This window comes from Chionomys nivalis, chromosome 8 (genome assembly GCF_950005125.1).
Source record: "Chionomys nivalis chromosome 8, mChiNiv1.1, whole genome shotgun sequence".
Classification (NCBI taxonomy): domain Eukaryota; kingdom Metazoa; phylum Chordata; class Mammalia; order Rodentia; family Cricetidae; genus Chionomys; species Chionomys nivalis.
Genome location: NC_080093.1, coordinates 37592464 through 37604862, shown reverse-complemented (window position 1 = coordinate 37604862; position 12399 = coordinate 37592464). Strand labels below are relative to the sequence as shown.

The 12399-nt window shown below is 39.7% G+C and overlaps 1 protein-coding gene across 1 annotated transcript in view; it reads right to left on the bottom strand.

Annotated features, from left to right (window-relative positions):
* The window catches only part of LOC130879398 (aldehyde dehydrogenase, cytosolic 1-like), a 33062-nt gene extending 28887 nt beyond the window's left edge, over positions 1 to 4175 (bottom strand). Inside the window, exons 1-2 of the mRNA XM_057777886.1 lie at positions 4077 to 4175; positions 377 to 481 (exon numbers count right to left, since the gene is read on the bottom strand). Coding sequence (XP_057633869.1) covers positions 377 to 481; positions 4077 to 4142 — 171 coding nt within the window. The 5' untranslated portion in view covers positions 4143 to 4175. The remainder of the gene's footprint in view (positions 1 to 376; positions 482 to 4076) is intronic.
* Positions 4176 to 12399: the final 8224 nt, after the last annotated feature.

Genomic DNA, 12399 nt, shown 5'->3' with positions numbered 1-12399 from the left:
TTAAAAAATAATATTTCATTATGCTATAGTAGCCTCAGAACATTAACATTTTGAACCCCACCTCCCTATTCTAGATTCCCAAGTAACATTAGAAATGCTAACATGAGATCTATAGCCTGTGGGTTTTTTTTTAATTTATTGTTTCTTGTTTCTTGATATTTTATTTTTTTAAGTTCTTGTTTATTGTGGATATTTATTCTCTACCAGATGTATACAAGGCAATTTCTTATGCCAAGGACAACAGAACATTCACCCAGTTTCATGAGCAGCCATGTTTTCAAGTCTTTCACTGAACTTGCAGTGGGCTTTGAGCTTAGAACAGTGAGAAACAAAGACTTCTGGTGTGAATTGGCCCTGCGGATGTTGGAAAACTTACCTTGTCCCCTTCTTCCACATGACAGATGATCTCCTCAGTTGCAGGGTTAAAGACAGGAAACTTCTTGCCACTCACTGAGTCATGCCATTCATTGTTGATGAAGATCTGTGGGGATGCAGCAAAGGCAGACAAAAAGCATTTAAATATGAAGTACGGTGAAGGGTTTGATCAACTAGTGTTGAGGTATTAAGTGTTGCCCAAATATTATGGGGCTTTCCCTGTCTAAAATATGCTCACATGTGTATCATTTAGCACCTAAATAACATAGAGGTTAGACAACTGGGAATTTGGTGTGTGTTACTAGGACATAGTAACTGGGAGAGGCACCCTTAGATCCTGTAAAAGGGTGGGAATTTCAGTGTTTGTGTCCTTAACTCAGGTTTTATTAAGAAACTGTTTTTCTGTGCATTTGACTCCATTCCTTCCTCTGTATAAAAGAAATCTTAGCCTTGCAATAGAACCATTGTGAGAAAGCTGACAGAAGCCTTGTGGCTTATTCCATGTGCACAGAATACTATTAACTAACGCCATGCTTTGAGCATGGGAAGTATTGTCCCTTGATAAGTTAAATGCTTTAAAGACATGCACTTTTTTATTTACACATACGTGTTTGCCTGTGTGGGTGTCAGTGGAGCACATGCATGCAGGGGCAGGAGGACAGAGGACCTTGGCTGCCTTGGACTGGAAAGTGGTTAAGGTGTGTGAAACGAGAAAGGAGAAAAAAGACCTCAAATCCCAGGAAACAAAATCTTTCACCCCTGAGATCCTTGGAGAACCCTCAGAACTTCTCTCTGATGAAGTCTCTGTCAGACAGGACATGACTGTGCCAGACAGACTGACAGAAAATTAGGACAAAATGAAAGGAGAATGATACGATGGGAACCACATCTGGGAAAAGTCAGGTAAACTATTCTAGAAGTTAAAAATTATTCATAAAAAGTACACCAGGGCTAAGATAGCTAATGTAGACCACTCCCCATGAGCAAGCCCTGGCCTCAATTCTTTACCAATCAAATGCTCTGACTGTTTTCCTCCTCAGGAAACGGGGCTCCTCCTCATCCTATATCAATGGTAAGAAGGAAGAGGTAGGTGGAGGTGACTGAGTGTGACCAGTGGCCCTGTACCTTTCAAATGAGCTCTTCATGTCTGTAGCAGGACATGTAGCATCTCCTCACTGCTCCTAAGCTGTTACGGACAGAAAGCTGATGGGTGCACTTGGACTTAAAGAGTTATAAAGGCTTCCAATACAAAAGGGTCTGTTTTTTTTTTCAAGAAAAAAGGAAATATAGTTCTCAAACACTGAACTCCATTTTACCTACTCCAGTCAAAGAGGAACTGAACTAGGGGATGAGACCCAAATAGGTGAGGCGATGATACGACAATGGCTTGTTTTGTGTGCAGAAAACAAAAACAAAAAACACTGTGAAAGTTAAGATTATGCGACTCTCTGACTATACCTGCATTTCTTTTTCTTATTGTTATTAATCTGCTTCCTTGTTCCTTTTCTTGTGCACTAAACACTGTTCGAGTAGGAAAAAATCTCCTGGTCAAGAGAATAGAATCTCAGACATAGGTGGACACTTAACATTAGATTTGGACTGGTCCAATCACTTTGAACAGGGGACAATTCCTAGGAAGCTGGGATCCCCTTAAGCTAGACTAAAAGGATAAGGAGAATAATTAGTTCTTTAATGAAATACTGTATTTTTTCTTCCCAGAAAACCCACTCCTAATGCATTAGTTCCAGTAAAGGAACACGCAGAGGAATAGAGAAAACTCCACCATTGAAATTTAATTGCATACATAGCTGGTGTCTTCCCAAGTGTGACAAAGCATATCAAAGAATATAATGCTTAGTAAGTAGACCAGACTTACATCAAAAATCAAATTCACTGAATGGTGTTGTTTATGATAAAGTAGAAGTATTTGAACATCAAATAAATGTGTTCTTGACTCTAAATACTTAGTCTCTCCATTCTCCCTAGGATGTTTTTATGTAATGTTTCCAGCAAAGAAGTTTCACTCTAGAAACGTCTATCTGTGGTAAGGGATTACTTGTCCTGCCTGCATTTGTACATGACGCTTTAAGGAATAGCTTATTTTTCTAGTACTTTCACCTCATTTTTAATTAGTAAGTGCTAAATAAAACAACCCAGAAAAAAGACAGCTCACTTTAAAACTTCCTTGAGATGCACACACACACTCACACACACACAAATACAGTCTTAAAAAAAAAAATCACAAATGACAAATGAAGAAAAGGGGGAGGGGTTTTCTGATGACCTAAATACGTTTTTGTTTGAAATCATGCAAATCAAACTCTTTTTAGTGATTAAACCATAACTATATAAACAATGTGGACAGTCCCCATATTCTTGGAATACCTGATTTATAGATTGTGACAGGTATTTCTTCCAAGTGAGAGGAGGGTCAGAATCTATAGAGCGGACACACTTTGACACCTGTGAGCTGTTGGAGAGTGTGCACACATCCTAGTTCATATATTCTCCTTTGTCAAAACCTAAATTGAAAGCATTTTCTGTCCAAAAAAGCCTGGTGAAATCATGCCCCAGACATGTCTAGCTGCTCATGGACCATGGCCTAGGTCCACTCCTCTCTAAGGACCTTAGCTTAAGCAAAGAGCCCTTAAACCAGGCAGCTGCCTCACTTCAGGTGCTTAGGAAAATGCAAAAGACTTCAGGGATTCAAAACCAACTACATTTGCTCACAAGGAAAACAAAATAGATGAGAGACGACATCCCGTCTGCTCACTAACTTTAACACTCTCTAATTTCCTTGTTTGAGTCAGAACCCAGCATAGTTCTCCCCAGAGTTGAACAGTTCGTCTCTCCCTTTGTTTTCTGCATCAGGCCATAATACAGCTAATTTTAAGTGACTTTCCCATGACTTGATTGGATGTGTGTGTGTGTGTGTGTGTGTGTTTGTGAGAGAGAGAGAGAGAGAGAGAGAGAGAGAGAGAGATTTTTCTTAACTTTGGAATCCTAAGATATGTAACAGAAGTGGGCATGAAACTTTTCAGGAGGCAAAATGACAAGAGTCCCTCAGGATGAGTCCAGCCTAATCATCTGCTCTCTCTGGCTGCAGATTTCAAGCCTGGGTCAGATTCCTGCTCTTGTGTCTCTAAATATTTAGCAGTTAACAATGGCATGTTTTTTCTAACAAAAGCAAGCCTGCCTGGAGAAATAAACAACTACTATTTCTATTTCAAAATAAGAAAAATAATTCAATTCCATTCAGGGGTTTTGGCAGCAGCTTCCATTCAAGGTCCAGGGTTAAGTCCTCCAACCTTAACACTGTCAACAAACATAAAGCCATATTTCCCTGTTCCACTGTGCTATTTTGAGAGAGAGAGCCAGAGAGAGAACTTCCCATGTGCCTGGCTCCTTCCAGTAAGTTCCTCTGTTTTCTCACCATAAGTACTCACTGCACAGGGTTAATAGACCTGAGCAGCTCAGTCTGCTTCTCTGCACTCTGGCACAAGAACCATCCACATAGAGTGAAATCCTTTTTCTCTGGATGTGTGTCTTATGAGAAGATGCCTGATATGGCTTAGAATTCACCACTGAATCAGGTCACTCTATTTGCAAGTTTGTTGTCTTTGTGTCTGTAAAGAAGCCCCAATTGACCATGCTTTAACCAGGACCCGAGGGAAAGTCCCACCTGCAAGTGTTTTTCTTACCTTGGTATACTGAATCTTCAAGTCGCTCAGCGGGGCAGGGATTTCAGGTTGTGCAGAGGAAGACATTGCTGGTTTGGCTCCTGGAACACAGGTGACAGGCTCAGCAGTCTGGTTCTGTTAGGGCACTTGCTCCTTTTTAGACTCTGCATGCACTAAGGGTCATTTGCATATTTGGATATGATTGGATGGGCAGACTCAGAGCAGGGCAGAAAGAACACTACTCTCTTATAACACCTAAGGCTGGCAGGGAGACTTTGCTTTTAAATGTGAATCCTTAAGGAACCTGCACCTCAGCCCTGAAGTTCCATCTGGAGAGACTGCTCACTATTTATAGATAAATTAATTCACCAGGCCAAACCTGTGCTAAGAGACTACTTGACCAGGAGCTCTGGACGCTCAAAGCCAGTTATCATTTTCTAAGTTTTTCATGACTTTTTAGGTTATCATGTAACTTTCCCTTCTCGGATAGACTGGGAAACAGAGAATTTGTGAAGTAAAGAAGAAAAGGTTCTGTTGTCAATAGCAGCACACTTCCTTCCATCCCACCCCCATCTAAAGCTCAGAGAGGGTTGGGCACTTTGTGGAAGGTTCAAGGCCCTCCCTGCTATGTGTTGGCTGAGCTAGGTATACATCCAAAGAGCTTAGGATCCCAAAAAGTCAGTACATGCAGTAGGGATAAGTCCTGGTGCCACGGCCAGTGACATTTGTGTATAGGAGGTCTACTGATTTTTTTTTTTGAGTTGATCTTCTATCCTGCCACATCACTGAAGGTATTTATCAGTTGTAGGAGTTCTCTGATAGAGCTTTGGGGTCACTTATATGTACTATCATATCATCTGCAAATAACAAAAGTTTGACTTCTTTTTTTCCAACTTGAATCCCCTTGATCTCCTTTTGTTGTCCTATTGCTATTGCTAAAACTTCAAGAACCATATTGAAGAGATATGGAGAGAGTGGACAGCCTTGCTTTGTTTCTGATTTTAGTGGAATCACTTGAGATTCTCTCCATTTAATTTGAGGTTGGCTGTCGACTTGCTGTAAGGTCAGGTTGCCTCCAGATGGCGAAAGGGATCTTAGGACGGCTCTAATCTGAGGATAAAGATTCACATGCTTGCAGTTCCAGTCATGTCTCTTCATTGTTCTGCATTAATTCTACTTTTCTTGCCCTAATTGCCTATAATTTCTTAGCTCTAACTCTCCATCTCAATTCTAATTCCAATTCTCTGTTACACACTCTGTTCCAGTTCATTCTTGTTCTAATTACTCTGCATTCTTTTTTCTTCTTCTTCATTTTTCTACGTTTTTATCCTTCTACATTCTTTCTCTTCCAATCTTATTTCTTCTCCATTACAAACTCCCATACATACATACATACATACATACATGTATACACACACACACATATCCCTCCATTCATTAACAACTTGTTAGTAATAAAAAAAAAGCTACAAGGAAAACTCTCAGGGACACAGGCATTTTATGAAGATATGTAGTAAACTTATCAATTAGTTTGTAGCTAACCATCCCTACAGCTATAGGGAGGTTCCTGCCATCACTTAAAGGGGCCTCTACAAAAGATACAAAGGGAGAAAACTAAACCATTGAAAGAACTAAGGAAGATGAAAAGAATATGTGCATTCTTTAACATTTCTTAAGTGCGATTAATAATAAATATCTGGACACGGTTAGTCAATTAGTAGCACTTTTTATCACCTGGATCCCAGGACTTAAACAAAAACAATTATTCTATTGCATCAAAAGCTGGAATAGATTGTTCATTGCTATTCTGAATCAGAGCAGGAAGGTGTCAGTGATGGAAGCTTAGGTCAACATAGGTGCTATTGATGTCTTGAGGGACTATAACAAGGACAGACACCTGCAATATCAACCTAATTTGTCATAAGTCTATGAAGAACTTAAATCTAGCAAGGCTAGATACCTGTAATTCTGCTGAGTGAAAGTCCCCTGTGATCACCCCACAAGGATTTCTAATTGACCAAATAATACTGTCAGTGAGTTAAATATAGAGAAAAGGCTCCCAAGAGTTTTTGTTTTCTGTTTTTTTGGTTTTTGTCTGGTTTTTTTTTTTTTTGGTTTTTCGAGACAGGGTTTCTCTGTGGTTTTGGAGCCTGTCCTGGAACTAGCTCTTGTAGACCAGGCTGGTCTCGAACTGTCTGTTTGCTTTTGATTGTAGTGTGGAACAAAGGTCTGTCTTATTTTTTTGCCAGAATTACACACTTTGGGGAAAAAGTCATCCTATTAACAAAACACAGGAAGATTGTGCCCAACATATGAGGCATACATTGCTTTAGAGTCCCAAAGCTGGGTTAGAGGAGGAGTATCTAATCACACAAGAGAATTTACAGTTAGAGACAGTCAGCCACTCAAAAGGCAGCATTTTTTACAGGCCATGCCTGTGTGAATTTATCATCCATCAGATGTGTAAATATCTGGTGGGTTGGCCTTCTAAATGTCAGCTGATCTACTGTGTGGATCTCATGATTTTATGTTGTGTTTGTTTAACTCTGTGAAGCTATGTTACTTTGCCTTTCTAAAACACCTGATTGGTCTAATAAAGAGCTGAACAGCCAATTGCAAGGCAGGAGAAAAGATAAGTGGGGCTGACAGTCGGGGAAAGTAAATAGGAGAAATCTGGGAGATTGAGAAGCAAGAGAGGGAGGAGGAGGGCATCAGGGTCCAGCCATTCTGCTACACAGCAAGCCACAGAATAAGAAGTAAAAAAAGGTGTATAAAACAGGAAGATAAAAGCCAAGAGGCCAAAGGTAGATGGGATCATTTTAGTTAAGAAAAACTGACTAGGATCACGCATAATAGGCTCAACGTCCCCTATTCATGGCTAGAAACCAAATATGAGTGAGTACTACTGCACGTACTGGCTTTGTGGGAGCCTAGGCAGTTTGGATGCTCACCTTACTAGACCTGGATGGAGCTGGGTGGTCCTTGGACTTCCCACAGGGCAGGGAACCCGGATTACTCTTAGGGATGATGAGGGAGGGGGACTTGATGGGGGAGGGGGAGGGAAATGGGAGGTGGTGGCGGGGAGAAGGCAGAAGTCTTTAATAAATAAATAAATAGATAAATAGATAAATAAATAAATAAAAAAGAAAAACTGACTAGAAATAAATCAAGCTAAGGCTGTGCATTCATAAAAAAGAACAAGTCTCCATGTGATTTATTTGGGAGCTGGCGGCAGCGCCCCAAAAGACAAGAGAGTAAAAACCAACCAACTACAGAAAACAATGAATCTTCAGGCCAAAGCTGACAGAATATACTATGTCCCAGGTTAGAATGCGGCTGGGGAGAAAGGTCCTCTCTCTAGACTGTCTTTGGCCACCTTTAAAAATTCAGACAATCAGGTCTATTTTCAGTCTGGGTAAAATCAGATCCTCAGAGTATCTTTGCCTTTTCATTGGGAAGAGAAAATTGTGCAGACCTTTTCAGTCAGAGGTCACGGTCACTCATTGACTCTCAAAGAGCATTACACTATTTGAAAATGAAAAATCTTTGAAAGTGAAAGGAATGTCATATTTTGGAAGGATTTGTACTTGTGAATAATTATTCTAGGACAGCAGTTCTCAACCTGTGGGTATCCACCCTCTGGGAGAGGAGGGTCATGTATCAGATATCCTGCATATCAGATATTTATATTACAATTAATAAAAGTAGCAAAATTACAATAATGAAGTAGCAATAAAATAATTTTATGACGGGGGGGTCTCCACAACATGAGGAACTGTATTAAAAGTTGCAGCATTAGGAAGGTTGAGAACCACCGAGTTCCACTATAGTCTAGGTGGTGTACAAAGAAAGACTGTAATTTTCATTCCCTGAGAGTTTGAATTCAGAATGTTTTGAGCCTGGAACTTAGTAAAAGATCTTTTTGACCTCCAGTGTTTTGATTTTGAAAACAATGCTACTCTGTGTAGACTCTCCAGCATAAGATATGGAAGGAACTAGATAGCATTCTTTGGATGCTCTGGTTATTAAGAATAAACAATGACAACCTCTTTGTAATAAAGTTGCCTTCTACCCTGCATGGGAACTTAGCTAGGGGCAGGAACAGGAGTTTGGGAACCTGTTTCTTTCCACTTTGATCCAAGCTCCTCATTTGGTAAATACAGAAAGGAATACAGTTTATGATCATAGACCTCGCAAGATAAGGTTGAAATCATTCTAGGCAAAGCATCCTGGTCGGTTATTCCTTCTTTCCATTTCTACCTTCATAACCATAAGATGATCCCCAAATAAGCTTATAGTAGGGAGGTTGCTTGTTTGTTCCTGGCTGCCCCAAAATAACCACACAGAACTGTACTAATTCAACCACTGCTTAGTCTATTAGCTTTTGTATATTTTTAGCTCACTCTATTTTTAATATTTTATATTTTAACATGAGGCTCCTGGCCTACTGGCAAGGTTCTGGCTTGTGGCTTTCATCTTTCTCTTCTAGAGGCTCCATGGAGTCTCTCTGACTCTGACTTCTTTCTCCCAGCATTCAGTTTAGTTTTTCCTGCCTATCTCAATTCAGCCTTGCCAGGCCCAAGACAGATTCTTTATTCATTAACCAATAAAAGCAACACATATACAGAAGGACTTCCCATATCATAGGAAAGATCATCTTGGCGTCTCCACATGAATAGGTACACACATGGAAATTATGTTGAACCTTTTATTCATCTGAGCAGAGAATGGCAAGCCTTTCTTATGGAACAAGTAGAAAATATTTTCATCTTTCTGGGACATGTCAATTATGTTGTAACTTAGTCTATGCTCATAAAAAGGAACAATAGACAACACATAAATAAATGTGTGATTATGTTTGTATATAGAATTTTATTTATTTTTTTAAAAGAAAGCAAACTATCTTTTTTTCCATTGTACATATCAATTAAAGTTCCTACTCCCTCCCCTCTTCCCATTTCTTCCACATACCCTCACAACCCACCCCCATCCAATCCTCTGAGATGGTAAGGTACATTGCTTTTGGGAAGGACCAAGGCCCTCCCTCCTATATCTAGGCTGAGCAAGGTATACATCCAAAGAAAATAGGATCTTAAAAGGCCAGTACATACAATAGGGATAAATCCTAGTGCCAATGCCAGTGTCCCCTCAGTCTGCCCCAGCCATACAACTGTCAACCACATTCAGAGGGACTAGGTTGGTCCTATACTTATTCCTTCCCAGTCTGGCTGGAGTTAGTGAGCTCCCCTTAGCTCAGTAGACTGCTTCAGTGGACGTACCCATCATAGTCTTGACCTCTTTGCTCATATTCTCATTCTTCCCACCCTTCAACTAGAATTTAGAGCTCAGTCCAGTGCTCCAAAGTGAGTCTCTTCCCCTGTTTCCACCAGTTGCTGGATGAAGGTTACTATGGTGATATTGAAGATATTCATCAGCTTATGCTGGAGAGGATGGGAAGTAAGGGGAACACTCATCCATTGCTCATGGGAATACAAACTTGTACAACCATTTTGGAAATTGGTATGGTGGTTTCTCAGAAAATTGGGAATCAACCTACCTCAGGATCCAGCAATATCATTCTTGGGCATATACCCAAAAGATGCTCAATCCTACTACAAATACATTTGTTCAACTATGTTTATAGCGGCATTATTTGTAATAGACAAAATCTAGAAACAACCTAGATGCCCTTCAACCAAAGAATGGATAAAGAAAATGTGGCACATTTACACGTTAGAGGTATATATATATATATATATATATATATATATATATATATATGTATGTGTGTGTGTGTGTAAATATATATTGTAAGAAAACAATGATATCTTGAATTTGCATACAAATGGATGGAATTAGAAAACAGTATCATGATTGAAGTAACCCAGACTCCAAAATATGAATATGGTATGTACTCACTAATAAGTGGATACTAGCAATAAACAAAGAATATTGAGCCTATACTTCATGATTCTAGAGAACCTAAGCAATAAGGTGAGCCCTAAAAAAACATATATAGATACACCTGGAAAGTCGAAGTAGAAAAGATTGCCTGACAAAATTGGGAGCATGGGATTTGGGGGGAGAAGAGAGGATGGAAAGGCAAAGGAATGGAGAAGGGGAGGTGTGAGGATAACTTGAGGGAATGGGATAGTCGAAATGGACAGAGATGAGAGCAAGGAAAGAGCCATTATAGGGTTAGCATAAACCAGGCTCTAGAGAAATTCCCAGGATTACACAAGGATGACCCACGTCAGCAATAGATGAGAAGGGGATCTAACTTGACTTGCCCTGTAGTGAGAGTGATTATGCTTTTAAAATAGTTGTATTTGGGAAAAGTAGGAGACAAGTCAGGTCTGGAGAACAGAACAATCTTCTAGATTCTCAGACAGTACTTTTTGGATGTCCTTGAATACCCTGCACCTCTCATTTGAATTAAGATAGAAACTTCTGCTCCCTTTCCATTTTGAAAACGTGTTTTTTACTTTGAGTTATATGTACAATTGCATAACAGCTGTTACAACATGCAGACTAGGGCTCTGAACAATGCCCAAACTGCTGCATTTTTCAAGGGTCACAGTTGGTTGTGGATACAAAACTTGTTTGTTTGATACTGAGGAGGTAAAACCACAGGTTGTAAAACATTCTTGGCATTCCCACTTACTCTCTGAGTAGGTACATCATTCACTGTCTTTCACTAGATATCTATGTAGTAACGTACTCCTTAAACCGAGAATCACAGCATGCAGTTAAAAAACTTTGGAGGTGGCTACCAAGAAAGCTCATTGATTTTCAACAAGTACTTACTAACCATTAAGTGTGCTTTCCAAAACTTTGGCTTCCTTTGCCAGGATATTTTTTTTTCTGCTCAGTACTGGGCTATGGCAGGAATTTCCAAGTTAACTGTTCCCAAGCCCAGAATTTACTTTATGCAAAAGTTTATTTCTAGGGATGATTACAAAAGTCAAAGACTTTTTCATTCATTTTTCCCCTTAAAGAGGGAAAATAAGGTTTTAGTAAAATGATGGGAACTGGATAGGCCCTCCTCATGACTAGACCCAAAGCTTTTGTTTGATGACAGAACTGGTACCTTTTATATTTTTTTATGTATGTAATTTTTTGGCATTTTAAGACAGGGTTTCTCTGTACTTCTGTAGCCTGTTCTGGAACTAGCTCTTTAGATCAGGCTGGCCTCAGACTCAGAGATCCACCTGCCTCTGCTTCCCAAATGCTACAATTAGAGGTGTGTGTCACCGCCACCCTGTGCAAGCTGGTACTTTTTTAACATCGGGTCCTTGCAAACAATATTTAATCACTACCTTCTCAGTGATAAGCTAAATTTCATGCTCATATACACATACATACAAAGAAATATAGGGTTATATTTAAGCAATTACTTCCATCTCTTGTTAAACATGTACTTATACCAAGAAATATACAGATCACGACTTCTGCCATCACTGAAACCAGCTCAACAGAAAACACATCAGTACACAGCTCCATTGAACAAGCAGTTTTTTACGAGAGCAAAGCTCTTCCTTTCATAGGTAGTTGAAGCTTCTACTAATAAGAATAATAGAAATTAAAATAAGATTAGGTACAAAACATAACTGAATAGTGGAATGCACTCTTTTGCAGTGGGCCAAATGTTTGCGTCCTCTCAAAGTGCACGTGCTAAAGCCATACCCTTCAGTGTGCTGCTGTGAGAAGTGGGATCTGTGGGATAAAAATGGGTCATGAAGGGGAAGACCTTATCAGTGAGATTAATGACTTCATAAGAACCCAGAAAAATGATTTTATAAGAAAGAACCCAGAAAAGCCTCTTGGTGATTTCCTTTTTTCTAGTCCCAGCCTCATTTCTTTAATTTTTTTCCATCTTTCTTTCTTTTCTGGTACTATGGAGTGGACCCACAGCCTCAGACATGATGGGCAAGCACTCTAACACCAAACTATGTCACCAGCATTTTTGGCAAATGCCTTCAATGTGAAGATTCAAAAGAAGTCAGGAATGCCTTTAATCCCAGCACTCAGGAGGCAGAGGCAGGCAGATCTCTGTGAGTTCGAGACTAGCCTGGTCTACAAGAGCTAGTTCCAGGACAGATTCCAAAAACCACAGAGAAACCCTGTCTCGAAAAAACAAAACAAAAAAAAAAAAAAATGAAGTCAGGAGCCTGCTACCACACAGCCTGATCATGCTAGACTCCTAATGTTTGACTTTGAACCTCCAGGACTCTTCTCTAAAAGATATCCAGTATCTGGTCTGTTGTTAAAGTAGCATAAATGGACTATGATGCCTTCTTTTCACATTGTCTAACTTCAGGATCCTGGATGGTTCATGGAGCTC